This window comes from Rhineura floridana, chromosome 16 (assembly GCF_030035675.1).
Source record: "Rhineura floridana isolate rRhiFlo1 chromosome 16, rRhiFlo1.hap2, whole genome shotgun sequence".
Classification (NCBI taxonomy): domain Eukaryota; kingdom Metazoa; phylum Chordata; class Lepidosauria; order Squamata; family Rhineuridae; genus Rhineura; species Rhineura floridana.
The window spans coordinates 18,594,195-18,615,549 of NC_084495.1; the positions used below are offsets into that span (position 1 = coordinate 18,594,195).

Genomic DNA, 21,355 nt, shown 5'->3' on the forward strand with positions numbered 1-21,355 from the left:
AAAGCCTGGATCATGTTCTTCCACTCCACAGCTTTCAGCTTTGGCCTGATAACGTCTGAACTAGGCCATATTTATGAAGCTTCTTTTTAAGGCTCAGGCTGCCCTGCCTTGCTTAAGTCCATTAAGGTTAATGGAGCTATGCAAGGGCCGTTGCTCAGTGGTAGAGGATCTGCTTTGCATGCAGAAGGCCCCAGATTCAATCTCTGGCATCTTCAACTGAGCTAGACGGACCAATGGTCTGACTCAGTATAAGGCAGTACTAACGTTTCTGTCTGATGATGTCTCTTGAGTCCCAGTCTGATTGCCTGGAAATGGTTTAATTTTTTTTAAAAAAAATGTTTGCTCTCTGACATCAGACATTAATCAAAGTCCTGTAATGAATAACAACAACAACACAATTTAGGATGGGTTTTTTTAATAGTTCTATAATCTGTTAAGTAGGAGGAGTGTAATTTTGAATCAACAAAGAAAATAAAAAAATCCAAGTATCATACAGCTATCTCATCTATGTGATTTCATAGGCGCTACATTTTTTTTAAAAAAAACCTCTCAACGGCACAGATTATTGTCTTTGAACTGTCATTCATCAGTTTGCGTTGTTAACCATCTAGCTGTCTATACCCTCTCTATTAAGTGAGAAGAATTACAGATAATTACCAATTCCTTAAATCGTCTGATCTATTAAAAGCATTTTTCATCCAAAATTATTTCAATGAATCACTCTTGTTAATTGGTTAATCTGAACATTTCAGAGGAAATCACTCATGTCTCAACTCACTAGCAGTTTTCCCCCTGTCTTTTATGGTTTTCTTTGTATTGTGCTGACAGGCATGTTTGCTCTTTCTGCAAGGACTGGTAGTTTTCTCCCAAAAATTTTCATTTAGTTTGGATATACCCATACATTCACACAATGTGAAATGGGGCTAAACCTCATGGCTCCATCTTTGGTATGTATGCCCATCTGGCTCTTCACTTCTAACCTTCACACTTTTTGCAGAGGTCAGAAAGCAGATCCAGTTGTTCTCCATGTGAACTGGGGGTCCCAATGGTGTGGAGAAGGAGCCAGTGGGAGTATAGGTGGCTCCCCCCTTCAGACCTTCATTTATCAGGTGCAGGTCAGAGTAATGGAGCCTGTGGGGCACAGGGATATTGGGGCTGTCACCGGTTGGGCGCACAGATGCTGGAGAAGCAGCCAGGAGGCATAGCCCCACTTAACGCTTCATATGTTAGCCTACGGATGGAGGGAATGCCCACATAGGGTTTGTGTGTTGGGGCAGCCTGGGCTCCGAACCCCACGTGCCCTCTAACATGTTGACCGCTTGAGAGCTGCTCATACAGAATGCATGTGCAAATAATGCAAGGTCAAATGTGGATTTTTTTAAACTTGTGAATGTGTTCAAACATGGTGCAAAATTTATTTATTTTTATTTATTTTATTACATTTTTAGACCGCCCTATAGCAACAAGCTCTCAGGGCGGTGTACAACAGGGTAAAAACAGATTAAAATACATGTGGGTATGAGTATAATGCAATAGAAAACATTTTTAAAAACAAAATTAAGACAAAAGATTAAAATTAAAATAAATAAAAATTAAATTAAAAAGGCCTGGGCAAAGAGGTAGGTCTTTACCTGGCGCCGAAAAGATAACAAAGAAGGCGCCAGGCGTATCTCGTCAGGGAGGGCGTTCCATAATTCGGGGGCCACCACTGAGAAGGCCCTAGCTCTAGTTATTGCTCTCCGGGCCTCCCTATGCGTTGGAACCCAGAGAAGGGCCTTCGACGTCGAGCGCAGTGACCGGGTAGGTACATAGCGGGAGAGGCGTTCCGCCAGGTATTGCGGTCCGATGCCATTAAGGGCTTTATAGGTAAGAACCAACACTTTAAATCTGGCCCGGAAACATATTGGTAGCCAGTGCAGCTGGGCCAGGACAGGTGTTATATGATCAGATTTTTTAGTCCAAGTAAGAACTCTGGTCGCAGCATTCTGCACCAGCTGAAGTTTCCGAACCGTCTTCAAAGGTAACCTCACGTAGAGTGCATTACAGTAGTCCAATCTAGAGGTTACTAGAGCATGGATAACTGTGGCGAAGTTCTCCCTGTCCAGATAGGGTCGTAGTTGGGCTACCAGCCGAAGCTGGTAGAACGCATTCCGTGCCACCGAGGCTACTTGAGCCTCCAGTGACAGGAGCGGATCTAATAAGACCCCCAAACTACGGACCTGCTCCTTTAGGGGGAGTGTAACCCCATCTAGGGCAGGTCGGACATCACCCATCTGGGCAGAGAGCCCCCCCACCAACAGCATCTCAGTCTTGTCAGGATTGAGTCTCAGTTTATTAGCTCTCATCCAGTCCATTATCGTGGCCAGGCAGCGGTTTAGTACATTAACCACCTCACCTGAAGAAGATGAAAAGGAGAAGTAGAGCTGCGTATCATCAGCATATTGCTGGAAACACACTCCAAATCTCCTAATGACCTCACCCAGCGGCTTCATATAGATATTAAAGAGCATGGGGGACAAAACTGAACCCTGCGGGACCCCATATTGGAGTACCCAGGGACTCGAGTAATGCTCCCCAAGCACCAACTTCTGGAGACGATTCTCGAGGTAGGAGCACAGCCACTGCCAAGCAGAGCCTCCAACTCCTAAATCCGCAAGTCGCCCCAGAAGGATACCATGGTCGATGGTATCAAAAGCCGCTGAGAGATCAAGGAGAACCAACAGAGTTACACTCCCTCTGTCTTTCTCCCAACAGAGGTCATCATACAGGGCGACCAAGGCCGTTTCTGTACCAAACCCCGGCCGAAAGTCCGATTGAAATGGATGCAGATAATCAGTTTCATCCAAGAGAGCCTGGAGCTGGCGAGCGACCACACGCTCTAAAACCTTGCCCAGGAATGGAACATTTGCCACCGGTCTATAGTTGTCAAGGTTTTCAGGGTCTAAGGAGGGTTTTTTTAGGAGCGGTCTCACCACTGCCTGTTTCAGGCAGAGTGGTACCACTCCCTCTCGTAAAGAGGCATTAATCACCTCCTTGGCCCATCCGGCTGTTCCATTCCTGCTAGCTTTTATTAGCCACGAGGGGCAAGGATCCAGAGCGGAAGTGGTCGCCCGCACCTGTCCAAGCACCTTGTCCACATCCTTGAGCTGTACCAACTGGAATTCATCCAATAAATCAGGACAAGACTGTGCTCCGGACACCTCATTAGGTTCAACCGTTACAATATTGGAGTCAAGGTCCCGGCGGATGTTCGTAATCTTATCTTGGAAGTGTCTCGCAAACTCATTACAGCAGGCTGTTGATGGTATTATTGCGTTCTGAGAACCAGAGTGTAGAAGTCCCCGAACAACTTTATAAAGTTCCACTGGGCGGTTAGAAGATGACTGAATGGAGGCAGCAAAGTACTGCTTCTTTGCTGCCCTCACCGCCTTCACATAGAGCTTGGTAGAGACCTTCACAAGTGCAAGATTACAGCCGTCGGGAGTTCATCTCCATTTGCACTCAAGCCGTCTCCTTTCTTGCTTCATCACTCTTAGCTCCGGGGTAAACCACAGAGCCAATTGAGCTCTGCACAGGAGAGGGCGCACCGGGGCGATCGTGTCAACTGCCCGGGTCATTTCCGTATTCCACAGATTGACCAGGGTTTCGACAGGAGCGTCAGTTTTATCAGCCGGAAAACTCCCCAGAGCCTTCTGAAAACCCTCAGGATTCATTAGTCTCCGGGGACGGACCATCTTAATTGGTCCTCCACCCTTGCAGAGGGGAGAAAACATTGTGAGTCTACACCTCAATAGGCAATGATCTGTCCATGACAAAGGAATAGATGTAAAATCCCTCACTCCCAGATCACCATCCCCTAATCCAGTGGCAAAAATCAAGTCTAGAGTGTGCCCCGAAATATGCGTAGGGCCAGTAACAAATTGAGACAGCCCCATGGCTGTCATGGAGGCCATGAAGTCCTGTGCCGCCCCAGACAAAGTGGTCTCGGCATGAATGTTGAGATCCCCCAATACCAGAAATTTGGGGGATCGCAACATTAAACCCGCGACCACCTCCGTCAGCTCAGTTAGGGAGGCTGTTGGGCACCAGGGTGGACGGTACACCAACAGTATTCCCAGTCTGTCTCGCTGACCCAACGCAATGTGAAGACACTCCAGACCATTAGCCACCTGGATAGGGTGCCTAACAAGAGGGATGGAACTTCTATAGACCACAGCGATTCCCCCTCCCTGACCCTCGGATCTACCCAGATGCTGAACCGAGTACCCAGGTGGGCACCGCTGGGAGAGATTAATGCCTCCCAGATTGCTCTCCCAGGTCTCGGTAATAAACGCCAGATCGGCCGCCTCATCCACAATTAAATCATGGATGAGGGAGGTTTTATTGTTTACCGATCTGGCATTAAGAAGCAGCAACTGGAGATCCGAGAGTTGGCTGATAGAACTACCAGCAATCCTGCGGCTGTGGGGAGGACCGGAACATGGCACAGCCACCAGTTGTCTGGGCCGAGTTCCCCTAGACTGGCATGTCCTCCTCACAACACCATACCTCCCATTACCCGTCACTACGCTAACCGGGGCCCCCTCTGGTCCTCCCTCTCAATACCCTATCCTCCCGCCCAGGCACATAATAAAATAAAAATAAAAAAAATAAAAATACACACTCGCTCACAACATACACTCATACAGACACCCACACATCCTGTTCAAAACCATACAACATGCATAGAAAGCAGCACAGCAGCGGCAGCGGCGGCAGCAGCCTCTCCTTCCCTTGGTGGCGATGGTCTCTTCCTCCTGCAGGCACTGGGTCTCCCAGGCCACCTCAGCCAGCCGGCTTATGTATCCCTCCAAAGAGGGACAGGTGGTAAAAATCAGTCCTAGCTGGCTGGGTACCTGGGGCCTGGTCCTGCCAGGCAGAAGTCCTACAGGGAAGGGCAGTGGAGGTGGTGGTCCCACAACAGCACAGCAGCGGCGGCAGCAGCCTCTCCTTCCCTTGGTGGTGATGGTCTCTTCCTCCTGCAGGCACTAGGTATCCCAGGCCACCTCAGCCGGCCGGCTTATGTATCCCTCCAAAGAGGGATAAAACATGAGAAGTGTACTTTTAAGAGAGAGAGAGAGAGAGAGAGAGAGAGAGAGAGAGAGAGAGAGAGAGAGAGAGAATTCCCAGAAATGAAGCTGTTGAACATTTGAATGATTTGGTGGGTGTGCTTTTTTATGGCCCATAAAGAACTCCATTACTTGTCACCAGTTGCCAATTTGGGGCACAGTACAGGAATGGAATACCTTTGGCCTCCCAGATGTTTTTGTCCTACAGCTTCCCATCATCCTTGACTGTTGGCCATGCCGGCTGGGGCTGAAGGGAGCTGAAGTCCAGCAGTATCTGGAGGGCCATGATTTCCTCATCCCTGACTCAAGCTCTCTACTTAGAAATGCAACTTCCCTCACACTAGAAAATAGTGAATGTGGTATTTCAAAGAGCAGAAAATCATTAGCCTTTGAACATACATAATGGAGATCAGTAGAACATCATCACATGTTTTTGTGAAACCACTCAAGGAATATCTGAAGTAGGAAGACGAGGAAGCATTGTCTGCCCCACAGTCTCTATCCATCCTGCTAAGGTTTGCTTCAGTCCACACAATCCCTCACTGTAGTCATGTGGTAACTCAACCACTGATCACTTGTCCCAGGGGAAAAGCCATGGTGCAATTAAGCCTTAAGAATATCTGTGAACCCATGGCAGTGTCCATAGAGTCAACTATTCTGATTTATCTGGCTGTGATAAATCAAATGTAGCACAATCAAGGGCCACCAGTGGAAAGAGGACACTGAGTTAAAAGGGCACCTTTCTGAATGTCTTTCCAAAAGTCTCATTGGACTTTCTATACAATGCCCAGCTATGTGCAGGACTTTTGGCTCCATCACTGTAAATCAAAACCTGACCCTTGGTGCAGGGTATCTGGCAAAATGCATTTCCAGCCCCTGAACCAACATCTGAAGGAGAATGAGAGGTGCCCAAGAATATAGTAATTGCTCTTCCCTATTGTACATTGAGGAGAAGATTGTAATTTGGGGAAATTTGCAGTTCAATGACACGCACTCTGTCCCTCTCCTTTCTTTCTCTCTCTTTCCTGTGCTCACTTTCTTTTAGGTATGTTGTCAAACACTAGAGAAGGTGAACCTGTGGATCAAGAGTCTGGGCCCAACCCAAAAAAACTCCTAAAGGAAAAAGGTAACTTCCTGCCTTGTTTTTGATTTGCCCAATGGATCACAGACTGGACTCACTGCTGTCTTCACATGTTTCCAAATAAGAGAGTCTGTCGTAGCGTTCACAGCACTCTTCATGTCCGTGGAAGAATGATATCGGTAGTTGAGTGTGTAATCTGTGGTTGGCTTTGGATTGAGTTTATGTGTGCATTTGCTGCAAAGCCCCCTCCCCCAATACTCTGCCTTCTAGCCATGGGAGAAACCTGCTTTGGCACACCGGCTTTGGGTTGCAAGGCCTGCTTATATGGACTGCCAAAAAGGCCCTTTCTCATGATGCCACCCTCTGCACCTCCTTCAGAGAGTGATAACAATCACAGTCTGGTGATACCCTCGAGGTATTAGGGTCTTTGGCCACATTGGGCTTTATAGATCAACAGCAGGCCCTTCCCTTCTTGCCGTCAGAGGCCAGATCAAGATGCTTTTGTGTCAGTATGCTTTTAGCCTGAGCAGTAACACATTCTTTGGGTCCCAGGACTGGCCCAAGACATTTTTATTGTCCAAGGTGAAGGACAAGATGCTCCCTCCATATTTCACATGCAGAAGCTGACTGGGCTGGCAGTTGACTCTTACTTCCATACTGGCAACAGGACAATGTCTTCCACCTGAGGTCAGCAGGCTAATGAGGAGCATGAAGCATACGCCACATTGCACTCTGTCTTCCAACAGATGGGTTCAGCATGGAGTGCATAGGAACATAGGAAGGTGCCTTATAACTCACTGTTGGTCCATCTAGCTCAACATTGTCTATGCTGACTGGTAGAAGCTCTCTGGGGTTTCAAACGGGGCATTTCCAGCTTTGCCTGAAGGTGTCATGAATGGAACCAGGGACCCTCTACATGCACAGCAGATGCTGTACTGCTGAGCTATGAGCCTTCCCCTGTAATGTAGCTCAGAACCCCCCCCCCATCCACAGCATTTGTCACCTGAGTTTTCTGCCTATTGGTAGGGTTGGCCCTATTGGGTCACCTGATCAGGATTTGGTCCTGGTTTTGCTCCTTCAATTTTGCTGATTGGTGCATTAGCTGCAATAACTGGGGGATGGGGTGGTTTGCAACTTTTACATTTCTTAAGATTGTTTGTTAGTCGCTATAAGGATCCGTATGAATGGAAAAGCAAGGTCAACATATTTTCATAAATAAATACATGTATAATACAGTATGTCAAAAATATGATTGGCTAAAGTTCTTGTGCGCTCATTGTGACTCAGCATGTTGGCTGACACATTCCTGAATGCAGTTCAGAGAGGGTTTTTTGGAACACCCAATTTTGGAGTCAGCTTATGCATAAAAATGGTGCAAATCATATGGCAAAATGATAAAATATTGATTCACACTTCACCAAATTTACACCAAGCAGCTAGACATTAAATAGGAAATGCCAGTTCAGGGGTGCCTGGTCTGCAGTCATATCTGCCCTGTGGCTTGTCGTTTAACCAGATACTTTTACTACTTGCATTTTGTATATTACCCGCCATATTTGTATGTTTATACTAAACACAACCCTCATTTTTCATACCCTGCCTGTTTGTCTTTCCCGAGACAAAAAATAATAATGCTATCTACTCCTGTGAAGGTTTTCATAGTTATTATTAAGGTGGTATGTAGTTAACTCAAAAGTATCAACATTTATTAAGTATGACAAGTCAGCAATTTGCGCACAAGCATGGCAAACATATGTTTTCACATCTGGTTTGAGTAATATCATCATGATTTTTAAAATGATTTATAGCTCTGCGGGCCATAAAATGCCAGCTTTGCTGTAACTTGGGTTTTTTCAGTTACTGAGCAAATTATTGAAAGCATGTACATGGGGGGGGGGAGGCGAGAGAGTTGTCTGCCTACATCTTAAATGTAACTCAGGAAGTTTGGCATTCTGTAACAATTAGCAGGGCAACATGTTACCTGTGCAAAATCCAAGTACAGCTGTTAACTCTTGGTAGATCTTCGTATTAAGAAGGACTAAAATGCTGACACTGTGATCTTGTTCCTTAGTATGCAGGGGATGGAGTCCAGGCTCCCTGTAGGACACTGCAATAATCAGGACCACCGAGAGGGGGGTATGCCTGTATGGGCCTAGAGCCAGCAGGCTATGATTGATGGATGCTGTAGGGAAATGTAGAGTCACACACATGCATCAGGGAAGTCCCCAAAATGGCTTCAAAAGAGCCCAGGAAGTCCCTTCTCCAGATAATGGAGGTTTCCTGGGTCATTTTTAAGTCACTTCCTTGGTGTGGGCCACTTTAATTTTTCTCTAGATTCAGACAATGGAGAAGGGCTGCCTGGTACATTTTGAAGGGATTTCTTGTGTCACTTTGAAGCTGTCCTTTCTCTCTCTCCACCCCCATCTTTTTCCATCAAGAAGTGATTGCTGACCCAATTTTTTTCTGAGAAATCCAGGATTTTAGTATAGCGGACTAAAGCCCCATCTTCACTATACATTTAAAGCAGTATTATACAACTTCAACAGTCATGGAAGTGTTTGTTAAGAATGCTGAGAGTTGTTAGTAACCCCCCTATTCCCTTCATTGAACTTCAGTTCCCAGAGTGGTTTAACTATCAGTCCCTCTTCCTAGGTAACTTGGGAAATGGTAGCTCTGTGAGGGGAATAGGGGTCTCCTCTCAGCACTGGGGGCTTTTGTGCCTTTAATAGCTGTGTGGCAGGCAGGAATTCAACAGGTTGAACCTTTTCTAGTATGGAAATGCATCAGTGCGAAAATGTTACCTATTGGCATTCTGACTGTCAGACATCATATGTGTGGCCCTGGATTTTGGGGACTCCACCCAACCCACAAAAGGGGATATAAATTGGCAGATGGCACAAGATGTATGCAAAAGATTTGTGTCCTCTTTTGTGAATGAGGTGAGGCCCCAAGTCACATACAGTGCATTGGGCCCCCCCAAATCTTATTGGCACCCTTGGGTTTAATCCTCCCTTGCAGTACTAGGGAGCCTCCATGCACTGGAAAGTTAGAACACATTCTGACCTTCTGCAACATTCTGAATGTGTGGCAATTTTGTTCAGCTAGGGATGGGTGAATTAGTTCACATTGCTTCTTGTATTTGTTCAAAATTCTGGCCCATCTCATTTTTGCATTAATCTGTGAATTTCATTTTTTTTACTCTGCATGAAAATCTACATTTAAATATCTATTTGAAAATGTGTTTTCCCTCAAAAGATGCACTTCCAGATGTATTTTGAGCTGAGAATTGCATCAGAGCACTTGAGAACTATGAAGCCTGGCGGATAACTATTCTGCACGTTCGTCTGGGCGGTGCAGTGCAGTTCACAAAGATCAGATTCCTCAAGCAACCCTAAGTTTTAGCTATAGAGATCTGAGATGGCAAGATAAGTTGCTGCACTGAAATTTAATGTCCCACAGTAGCAATTAGCAAACTCTTCCAGCAAGGTGAACTACAAAAGAAATCAGGTGTGCAAAGTCGATCCTTGCTTGAAATGGATAGGCAAGGCATGAATTAAATCTCCAGGCATTGTATTGGGTTGCATCTATTACAATTCATGATACCTTGTTAGCAGAACTGATGTGACCTGCACACCAAACTTGAAAATGAGTAGGAGTGGGAAAATATAAGGGGGCTCGGATCACTGCCAGCTCCACTCACAATTCAGGGAAATTAGGCTTCATGTTGCCTGGCAGTGCCATGGCCCTCCCAACCATCTTGCCCTTTTAAATATTGTGTTGATATTCTTCGGTTCAGGTATTAGTGGGATCATTTAAGTGTTATCAGATTCAACTGTATATTTGACAGGAAATAACAGCTCTTTGGAAGTTCCTGGGCTTCTCAAGAACAAACTTATTTAAGGGTTGTTGTTGTTTTAAAAAAATGCTCCCAGACTTTGAATTTTGCTGCCCTACTCTCCACTTGCAGAGAACCATTGTCAGTTGCTGATTGCCCAGGCCCATCCAATGACTGTAATTATTTCACTATGGGGAAGAGGGGTTCACGTGTATATTTTGGAAGTCTCATAGGGCCACTTGTATTGGGGCTGGTTTTTAGTTGTACAAAGTTTATGCTGTAGTGAGAGCCAGTGTGGGACAGTGCTTATGATGACCTTGTTTGAAATCCCCACTTGGTGACCTTGGGGCAATTACTGTCTCTCAGCCTAACCTGAGAAAGGTGAGGATAAAGAGGAAAGAACACTGGAAGCTGCCTTATACTGAACCAGACCAGTGTAGACAGTTGATTTCAACAACTATTCCCAGAATATTTCATGTGAACAGCAGGACAAATATTAACAAACTGTTAACTCATTCCTGCATCACGCAACGTATCATTAAACTATGGAATTCGCTCCCACAGGAGGCAGTGATAGCCACCAACTTGGATGGCTTTAAAAGAAGACTAGACAAATTCATGGAGGATAGGGCTATCAGTGGCTACTAGCCATGATGTCTGCGCTCTGCCACCATAGTCAGAGGCAGAATGCTTCTGAAAACCAGTTGCCAAAAGCTGCAGAATGGGAGAGTACTTTTGCCATCAGGTCTTGCTTGTGGGTTTCCCATTAGGTCATCTGGCTGGTCACAGTGAGAACAGGATGCTGGACTAGATGGACCACTGGCCTGATCTAGCACAGTTCTTCTTATGTTCTTACCAGGCCCCTTCTTTGTACATCCCACAGTGTCTGTATCCCACATCATCATTAATATGGGATAATATTGTAATCTGTTCAAAAAAAAAGAAAGAAATATCATTGAAAGGGTATAAAAACAATAGAATGTAGAGATGAGAAGGAGTGGGGAAGAAGCCTCCTTTGCAACTGGGCCACGGTATCAGATCATATTAAATTCTCTCTTTTTGATGTAACCAAATTCACGGAAGGTTTTGAAACACTGTGCAGTCATTTCTGATCAAAGGTGGTGACGCTGGATGGTCTTTAAAAGACTTTAGACTTCTTCCAGTGTTTTGTTGTAAGATTGAAGATTTAGTTTTGTTTAGCCGGTCTACAAACAATATGTTTAAGTATTAATTAAATATGCATGGACAAGCATGCTAGTGTCACCACAAGGGATGGAAAGATGTGTCCATTTTGGTTTTTCACTTCTCCTATAGCAATTTATGATTTTTTATATAAAAAAAAGTTCTCATGAAAGTTCTTCAGCATTTTAGTGCAAAGTTCTCCTACTAAATGCATTTTTGGATGCAGTTTTGATTAATGTACACATTTTTGCAACCAGTTTCTCCCAATATAATGCATTCTATTATTTTCACTAATGTATTCATTTTTATGTACATTTTCCTCTAATGTATGCATTTTATAAACATTGGTTGGAGAACCACATCACAAAATTTGATAAGTGCAGATTTTGAAGGGTGGCTGTGCTTCGGTTCTCATATTATATACAGAAAGTGTGAATTTGATAAATTCAGCTTTAAATGCAAACCAAATTGAATTTCTCCCCCATCCCTAGTCACCACCACCACCAGCTCGTCACCATCTCTGTCACCTTTCAACTCATGGAAGGCGCACTTCAGCAGCTGAGGGGCTTTTCAATCCAGGAAGGCTTCCCACGCATTTTGGAACCCTGATTTCTCAGGGTTTCAGGTTGGAAAATCAGGGCTCTTAAAATGCACAAGGAAGCCTCCATAAATACAAAACGCTCCCCGCTGCCTTCCAAGGAGATAAGAGCAGTGACAGGTGGCGGAGCTTGTCCCTGCTGCTTCCTTGCATGCATTTAATTGATTTAAGCCATTACTGTGCAGCGTTTCAGACCCTCCCAAAGTGGCTTACAGTAAACAAAGGTTTTACAGCAAAACAATAAAACAACAATGCTGCCCAGGGCTCCTACTGGGAGGAAGGGCAGGATATAAATTTAGTAGTAGTAGTAGCAACACAGTTAACATCAATACAGTATCTAACTCATTAATCAAAAACAAGCTGCTGCAAATGATAAAACCATATAAAGGCCACAGCCTTCACTGCACTAAGGATTGGCGAATCTGTCAATTTCAGTTTCTCAGAGTTTCTCATATTTCTTAGTGTTACCTTCAGTTTTCCATATCAGTTTGTGATTTAAAAAAAAGTCCTCATGTAAGTTCATCAGCATTTTAGTCCCAATTTCCCCTGATGTACACATCTTTGTATGTAATTTTGCCTAATATACACATTTTTCATAAATATTATGCATTTTTGTATGCTGTTTTTGTGAATATTTCCATTTTAAGGCACATTTTACCTAGTATATGCATTTTTGTACACATTCCTTGGCTGGAGAACTGCATTGCAAAATTTGGAGAAGCTCAAATGTGGTAGGTTCGCCTTTCAATGAGATCTGAATCAAATTTCTCCCCCATGCCTACCAGCTACCCCAGCTTGGCTTAACAAAAAGCCGACTGGAAAAGGCTTTAGGACGTGTGTAAAAGAAATCAAAGAGGGAACAGAGCACAATTTCTGGGGACATGAGTTCTGTAGCACTTAATCCCTGAAGAGGATGCTAGGCAATTGTATAGAACAGATGCCAGGCTGGCTCTGAAAGAGTTTCTCCTTACTGTGAGGCCAATAGATTCCCACTGCTATCTTATTTTTCTGAGTTAATTCATAATTCAGAAAATAATGGGAAAGGACCATGTCCCTTTCAGTTTGTCTGGAGAGTCCAGACTGGATTTGGTGAAGGGCTGTAGCTCAGTGGTAGAGCATCTGCCTTGCATGCAGAATCCCTGGCATCTCCAGGTAGGGCTGGGAGAGAATCCAGCCTGAAACCCTGGAGAGCTGCTTCCAGTTAGTGTAGACAATACTGAGCTGGATGGACCAATGGTCTGACTCAGTATAAGGCAGCTTCCTCCCTATGTAAGGAAGAGCAATCCAGAAGCAGGGCTTTTGAATGGAGGTGGTTCACCTGTTCAGCAGTCTATTATCAAGAGCTGGTTCATACATTGGCACAACTCAATTACAGTAATACCTCAGTTAACTAATTGCCTAGGAACAAAGCTTCTTTTAAGGAAGGCTTTTTTAAAGGTGAAACTGAGAAACTTTGCTTTGCTGTGGATAAACGTTCAAGCCAGTGCCTTTGCTTTAAGATGAAACTGACTAGCCTGTGCCTTTGCTTTAAGATGAAACTGACTAGCCTGTGCCTTTGCTTTAAGATGAAACTGATCAGCCTGTGTCTTTGCTTTGCTATCAGTAAATTGATGGGCCTGTGTCTTGCCTTGCTAGGGTGAAACTGACAAGCCTGTGTGTTTGCTTGGCATGCTTTCTCCCTGGGCTGCGGAGGGAAGGATCCAATATGACTCAAAGGAGGAGCCCTTAAATATTCCCAACATTGGGACACACAAATCTCCTTCACAGTTTAAATCTCTCTCTCTCTCTCCCCCCCCCCCGCTTTTTATTTTGAAGTTTTATTTTGCATGGCATGGCAGTTTCTGACACTTTCAACTGCTCCAGCATCTGTTATCGTTGCTTTCAGAAACTTTGGAAATAGTTTCCAAGGGATGCAGAGAAAGTAAGAATAGACAATCTTTCAGATGGACTGTTTTCATTTTTGAGCAAGGGGTGAAAATTAATGAGTTAGAAGATAAGAGAAGATCAGTGGTTTGACTCAGGAACTTCACTGACTCCCCCCCCATTTATTCAGTGCATTTGTTTTATATGATTACAGCTCCTACTCAACAGAATGCTGTCCAAGAAGAATCAGTCCCCCAACAGTCAGTCTAGTATATCAACATATGTCTTTTTTCCCATGAGGCGATTGCAGACTTTATTCTCCCCCCAAAAAAGAGTGGCAAGAAAGTGCTTCAGAAATGGCTCAAATCTAGGGAGCAAGCAGATGGAAAGACAAACTAAGTTACTGTTCCCACAAATATGTGGTGGAAACAGAAAAATGCTGATGGAGTTAGCCTTTAAAACTATAAGCTGAGATTTTTTTAAAATACTTTTTAAAAAGAGATCTGAGTTTCTGATGGAGCACTCAGAAGTCTGTTCCAACACTCCTACATTTATCAAAAAGTTATCAAATACGTGGAGCTGCGGTTTACGATCTGATCCTGTAGTATGCTGTGCAAGACAAAATGTAAGAACACTGTGTGCTAGTGAGCACGTAGAACAGTGTCTTCTCAGTGCTGGCCCCAAAGATGTAGAGTTCAGTACCACATGAGATTAGGCAAACCCCATCCCTCTGTATTTTTAACCAGGCCTTGAAAGCCAAACAACATCTGGAGCATCACAGATTCACCACCCCTGTCCTAAAGGGTGAGATGTAAATCTAAACATTCACAGGGACTATCTCTTCCCCTCCTTCCTGCATGCACAAGTGCAACACTGGGAGCACATGACATGAGGGCTAAGTAAATGAAGTAATGCAAGTTAGGGATGAGCAGATCTGTCCCACACCTTTCGTTTACTGTTCCTGTACCTCACTCTGCCTTGAAATTTGCTTCTCCTGAATTCTGGTTTAACCAGGAGAATTTCCAACATTTGTTCTGGAATTGAGAAGAATTGCCACAGCTTTCAGTTGCTCTGCTCATTTTTATCCCACCACCACCATCTGTGTTATAAACATGTGTCTATTGATAAAACTTTGACCATTACCCATCTAAGGCGACATCCCCACCATACATTTAAATCACTGTCATGACACTTTTAACAGTCATGGCTTCCCCCAAAGAATTGTGGGAACTGTAGTTAAGGATACTGGGAGTTGTTAGGAAACCCCCTATTCCCTCACAGAGCTGCAGTTTCCAGAGTTGCCTGGGAAGAGGGATTAATTGTCAAAGCTCAATCAAACTGAGGCTCAATCCAGACAAGACTGAGATGCTGTTAGTGGTTGGTTCTTCTGACCGGATAGTAGATGTCCAACCTGTCCTGGATGGGGTTGCACTCCCCCTGAAGGAGCAGGTTCGTTGCTTGCGGGTTCTCCTAGAACCATCTCTGTCACTTGAGGCTCAGGTAGTCTCAGTGGCACCGAGTGCCTTCTACCAACTCCGGTTGGTGGCCCTGCCACGCCCCTATCTGGACAGGGATAACCTGGCTTCAGTTGTCCATGCTCTGGTAACCTCCAACTTAGATTACTGCAATGTGCTATGTGGGGCTGCCTTTGAAGATGGTTTGGAAACTGCAGCTTGTGCAAAATGCAGCAGCCAGATTGGTAACAGGGACCAAATGGTTCGAACAAATAAAAGCGATTCTGGCCCGCTTGCATTGGCTGCCTATATGTTTCTGAGCCCGATTCAAGGTGCTGGTTTTAACCTATAAAGCCTTACATGGCTTGGGACCACAATACCTGATGGAATGCCTCTCCCGACACAAACCCAGCCGTACACTATGCTCAGTATCAAAGGTCCTCCTCCGAGTGCCTACTCGAAGGGAAGCTGGGAGTCTGGCAACAAGGAAGAGGGCCTTCTCAGTGGTGGCCCCCAAATTATGGAATGATCTCCCTGATGAGGTGTGCCTGGCGCCAACACTATTATCATTTCAGTGCCAGGTCAAGACTTTCCTCTTCTCCCAGGCATTTTAACGGCATTTGAATAGCATGTGTTTTAACTTGCCTAGCGGTTTTTATGGGTTTTAATTTGGTATGGTTTAAATTTGTGTACTTGTTTTTAATGTTCTTAATTGTTGTAAACTGCCCAGAGAGCTTTGGCTATGAGGCAGTATATAAATGCGATAAATATAAAAATAAATAAAGCATTTTGGGGGTTGTAATTCTGTGAGGGGAACAGGGGTTTCCTAACCATTTTCAGCACCCTTAACAAACTACAGTCCCCAGGATTCTTTGGAAGAAGCCATGACTGCTTAATGTGGTATCATAGTGCTTTAAATGTATGGTGCAAGTGGGGGCTGGGTGTCAGTGGTGCCATCAGGGCAGATCCTTGGGGCAGACGTCCAGGGCTGCACTCAGCAAACAGAATGTCTGGCTCCAGTGGAGATTGGTGGCTCTGATGTCAGTGGGGCAGTGAATCCAGCTCAGGTTTTAGTCCAAACTTTCAAGAAGCTGTCCAGGGTGCTGAAACCTATTCCCAAAATAGGTTCAGCACCTTGGACAGCTTCTTGGAAGTTTGGACTAAAACTGCCCCACTGACATCAAAGCCACCAATCTTCACTGGCCGGCTTAGCATATTTTCAAGTAAAGCACTAAGCATTACCATTTAAAGAGGGGGGAGTCCCTGTAAGATTATCAACTCCAGTAATTCCCTAACTGCTTCACTACCAGGTGTGATTCTACACTTGACTGCATAAAGACTCTGTGTGTGTGTGTGTGTGTGTGTGTTGTTTTATTTTAATCCTAATATTTATTTATTTATTTAACAAAATGTATATACCGCTTGATTGTAACAAAACCTTGGACAGGTAACAAGAAATATTAAAATTATCAAAACAATTGAAAACAACTAATTAAAAATATCTAAAAGACAATTAAAATCAGTTGTAAGCCAAAAAGAGATTAACACACATCAGCATCTACATCTCTGGATAGGCTTGCCTAAACAAAAATGTTTGAAGCAGGTGCAGAAAAGCACACAGGGAAGGCGCCTGCCTGATGTCAATAAGAAGGGAGTTCCAAAGTGTAGGTATGCCACTGGTGTTTTACGGATGCAGCACCAGACAAGTGCTGCTGCACTGTGGAAAAATCACACAGAAAGAAGCTGGATATAACTGTATATGCAATCACAACATAGCTTGCTTTTTAGCATTTTTTTTTCCAAAGTCCATGTGTACATTGGAAATAAGGGCATGGGTAGTAGTCACAAAATAATCGAAGGAAGCAAAAATCACCTGTAGATAAGACCCAGAGCTTGGAAAAGTTATTTTTTAAAACTACAACTCCCATCAGCCCCAGCCAGCATGGCCACTGGATTGGGCCGATGGGAGTTGTAGTTCAAAAAAGTAACTTTTCCAAGCTATGATAAGAACATAAGAAAAGCCCTACTGGACCAAACCAAAAGCCTATCTAGTCCAAGATCCTGTTTCCCACAGTGGCTAGCCAGATGCGTATGGGAAGTGCTCAAGCAGGACCTGAGTGCAACGGTGCTCTCCTGTTCATGGTCTTCAGCAACTGGCATTCAGAGGTATATTGTCTCTGATCCTGGAGGTAGGGTATAGACATTGTTGTTGTTACTAAAATTTATATCCCGCCCTTTCTCCCCAGTTAAAGTTAAAGAGGAAAGCACAAAAGCAGGACTACAGCTGAACATCAAAAAGACTAAAATGATGACAACAGAAGATTTATGTAACTTTAAAGTTGACAATGAGAACATTGAACTTGTCAAGGATTATCAATACCTTGGTACAGTCATTAACCAAAATGGAGACAATAGTCAAGAAATCAGAAGAAGGCTAGGACTGGGGAGGGTTGCTATGAGAGAACTAGAAAAGGTCCTCAGATGCAAAGATGTATCACTGAACACTAAAGTCAGGATCATTCAGACCATGGTATTTCCGATCTCTATGTATGGATATGAAAGTTGGACAGTGAAAAAAGCAGATAAGAAAAAAATCAACTCATTTGAAATGTGGTGTTGGAGGAGGACTTTGTGGATACCATGGACTGTGAAAAAGACAAATAATTGGGTGTTAGAACAAATTAAACCAGAACTATCACTAGAAGCAAAAATGATGAAACTGAGGTTATCATTCTTTGGACACATCATGAGAAGACATGATTCATTAGAAATCATGGGGAAAACAGAAGGGAGTAGAAAAAGAGGAAGGCCAAACAAGAGATGGATTGGTTCTATAAAGGAAGCCACAGACCTGAACTTACAAGATCTGAACAGGGTGGTTCATGACAGATGCTCTTGGAGGTCACTGATTCATAGGGTTGCCATAAGTCATAGTCGACTTGAAGGCACATAACAACAACAAAACTTTCTCCCCAAAGGAGCCCAGGACTGCAAACGAGTGATAAAACAATAAAAACATATTTAAAACAAAACATGTTTTAAAATAAGCCGTGTTTTATTTAATATATTTATATACCGCTTAATCACTCACATTTCTAATCTGTCTTAGATATCCTGAATATATCTTAAAAACAATTCCAATGCAGATGCAGACTGGGTTAAAAATATCTACTTAAAAGGCTAGTATTTATACCAGTTACTAATCATGACTAGTAGCCATCGATCCTCCATCAGTTTGTCAAATCGCCTTTGAAAGCCATCCTGTGTACAAAATTCAGACTTTGTCAAAAATGAAACAGTAGTGATGTTCTACTACATTGGTTCCTATTTGGAAACAAAACCAAATTGAAACTCCAAAATCTGGAGAGAAAATTGGATGAATATATTTTTTGGAAGCATCCCTAGTACCCTTCAAGTGGTAAGTTGAACAAACACCACAAGAACTTCCAGAACTCCTTGAACACAAGGCATTGTATCCAAATTAGGATATACTCAGAGTAGACCCATTGATATTAAAGGGCCTAAATTAGTCATGCTCATTATTTTAAATGACTCAACACTTGAGTAGGACTAGCATTGTATATAACCCACTGTTTTTCAGTGGAGTCTGTTCACACATTCAAGGATAAGCCATTAAGTGCTGGATAATCAGTGGCCTTTGTTGTGCTCATCCTTTAAGTGGGATGGGTAGGACTTTTTCCTTTTGAAGATATGGGTGGATGCACATTTTGTTTTTCTTTATTGCTATTTTCATCTGATTTTAATGGTTTTGTTATTTTATTGGCACTGTGTGAGCTGCTTGAGTGCAAAAGTGTTACATCATAAGCATAAATCATGATGATGATGAAATGAGAAATCAAGCCGTTTGTATAGCACACATGAACTGACCCTAACAGCACAATCCTATACATATTTCTTTAGATGTAAGTCCCACTGAATTCAAGGAGGCTTACTCACAGATAAGTAGGTATAGGATTGCAGCTTAAGAGAAGGACCAGCAGAAGTGTTGATATGAGCACACTCGGGAATAGGCCGCCAATAATAGTTCAGAGACACTGACAAGTCATCCACGCTTCCCCTGCCGCCACCCGCCCCCAGCAAGGGACAATTGGATGATGCTTCAAAACTGGTTGACAATAAACCTAATAGGTCCAGCTAAGACACTCTATAACTAACCTTTAAATGAGAAGCTGCCCGTTTTTCCGCTAGCAATTAATCCAGCGTTAAGGAATTTAATTGACCACACGGCTACATCATTAAAGGAGTGGGGTAGGTGGGAAGCAGTCACCCTAATTGAGGCTTGAACCCTTACCCTTTATTTACTGTGCTGCTCGAGATGTGATTTAGGGGTTAATTGACTGGCTAGCATTTCCCCAGCTGCAATTATTTCCTCTAACCAGCGCTAAATGCATACTGTAGCTCAGACCATTTTTAATGGCGTATGTTTGCTTTCAGCTCTTAGAATGGTGTCACAAGGACGGAAGGCTTAGTGGTGGGGGCACAGAAGGATATAAATAAAGAGATTCAAGGTTGTCTTTCAAGTTTCTAGTGAACACATCAAGAAAGAAAGCTGGTATTGATATCATTTCACAGACAGAATGGAAGGCAGCTAATTTGCACACGGCTGACCGGCACATCCCGTAATACACACGCAAACCCAAGGAACATCTTTGATGTCATAAATAAAGTTGAATTATCTTGGAGCACTGCAAGCCCTTTGTCTTTTGCTAAGCCTTCATTAATCAATACAAAGCGCACAGCAGAGCTTCTAACTAGCAGGCTATTAAATGCCATCACTGGGAACAATCAGATCTCAGAGGCTAAGGGGTTTGTAGTGTGTTTTTTTTTACTTCACACATAATGTTTTGGCTTGCCTGATTCATTGGAGCATTGTGCGCTATGTTAAACTCTGGGCATCACAACCAGAGAATGGTGGCAATACATTAGAGCCAGTTTGGTATAGTGCTTCATGTGTCAGACTAGGACTAGGGAGGCTCAGGTCTCCATGAGCTCCTTGGAGGAAAGGCAGGATGCAAATGCAATAAATAAAAATCATGGTAAAAGTAGTGTGGGGTTGGACTGGATGGCCTCTAAGGTCCCTTCCATGACTGGAATAGCAGGAGTATCTCAGACTGTCTCTTTCCTGTCTGCCCCGGATTATAAAAAAGGAGCTCCAGCAGATCATACGCCGAATAGCTAGAAGCGTTTCACCTTTCTGTCCAACCCAGCATCTGGTCTGTCATTGACCATGCTTTAGCCTCATCTCTCTTAATGGCAGGTTTTATAAGTTCAACAAAGTTTGGCTCTGTTCTCACCCAGGTCAGAAGGTAGCTTCTTCCTGTTTTCCCTGCCCCCACTGTTGAGTAGATCCTCTGAAATCAAGGGGGCTTAGCTGAACCTACTGACTCACTTAAGTCCCTTTGATTGCAATGGGTCAGCTCTAAGTACATCTGTCTGGATCCAACCCCCTGTTTTCAGACCTGAGGACATGGGCTCTGCTCACACTAGAAAACAACGGCCCAATTCAGGTGTTTTAGCCGTCACAACTATACCTTGTGCTTGTGTGTTGCCTCCTTCTACATGCTTCAGTTAACTCCTTTACCTCCTGATTTGCAATAACTTTAGTCTGTTTTTATGGTCAGCAACACCAGAATGTTGCCAGCTACCTCTCTACCCCCTGCCTTTGGAAGCCTTAGAGGAAGTTGCTGCAGGAATGGGATTGTGAGTAACATCATGGGAGGGGCGTTTCTAGGAGCAAAGTTGAAACTGTCAAATTCCCTTTTTATTTCTGCTATATTGCCAGGAAGTGTAATGTTGCCTGCTAAGAAATGTAACGTTGTTGTATTTATAGTATTGAAAAGAGATTTTTTTTTGTTTGCAGTGATAGTTGCTGTTATGTTACCGTTTTGTTATTTTTGTTGTTATGAAGTTGTTGTAGTTGCTGTTCACTTTGTTGTAAGCCGCTTTGAGCACCGTTTGTGTGGAAAGGCAGCATACAATTAAAATGATGATGATGATGATCGAATAATAGAATAGTAGAGCAGGAAGGGGCCTGTAAAGCCATTGAGTCCAGCTCCCTGCTCAATGCAGGAATCCAACTTAAAGCATACTGAAGAGATGGCTGTCCAGCTGCCTCTTGAATGCCTCTACTGTTGGAGAGCCCACCACCTCCCTAGGGTCATTGGTTCCATTGTCGTATGACTGTAACAGTTAGGATGTTTTTGCTGATGTTCA

The 21,355-nt window shown here is 43.7% G+C and overlaps 1 protein-coding gene across 4 annotated transcripts in view; it reads left to right on the forward strand.

The window, feature by feature from the left end:
* Nucleotides 1-21,355, forward strand: part of DACH2 (dachshund family transcription factor 2) — a 406,794-nt gene that overhangs the window by 337,849 nt on the left and 47,590 nt on the right. For 2 of the 4 annotated variants that reach the window (XM_061598827.1, XM_061598829.1), the window contains one exon: nt 6,154-6,234. The exons of the other annotated variants lie outside the window; for them this stretch is intronic. In XM_061598827.1, the coding sequence (XP_061454811.1) occupies nt 6,154-6,234 (81 nt within the window). The remainder of the gene's footprint in view (nt 1-6,153; nt 6,235-21,355) is intronic. 4 annotated transcript variants of the gene reach the window in all.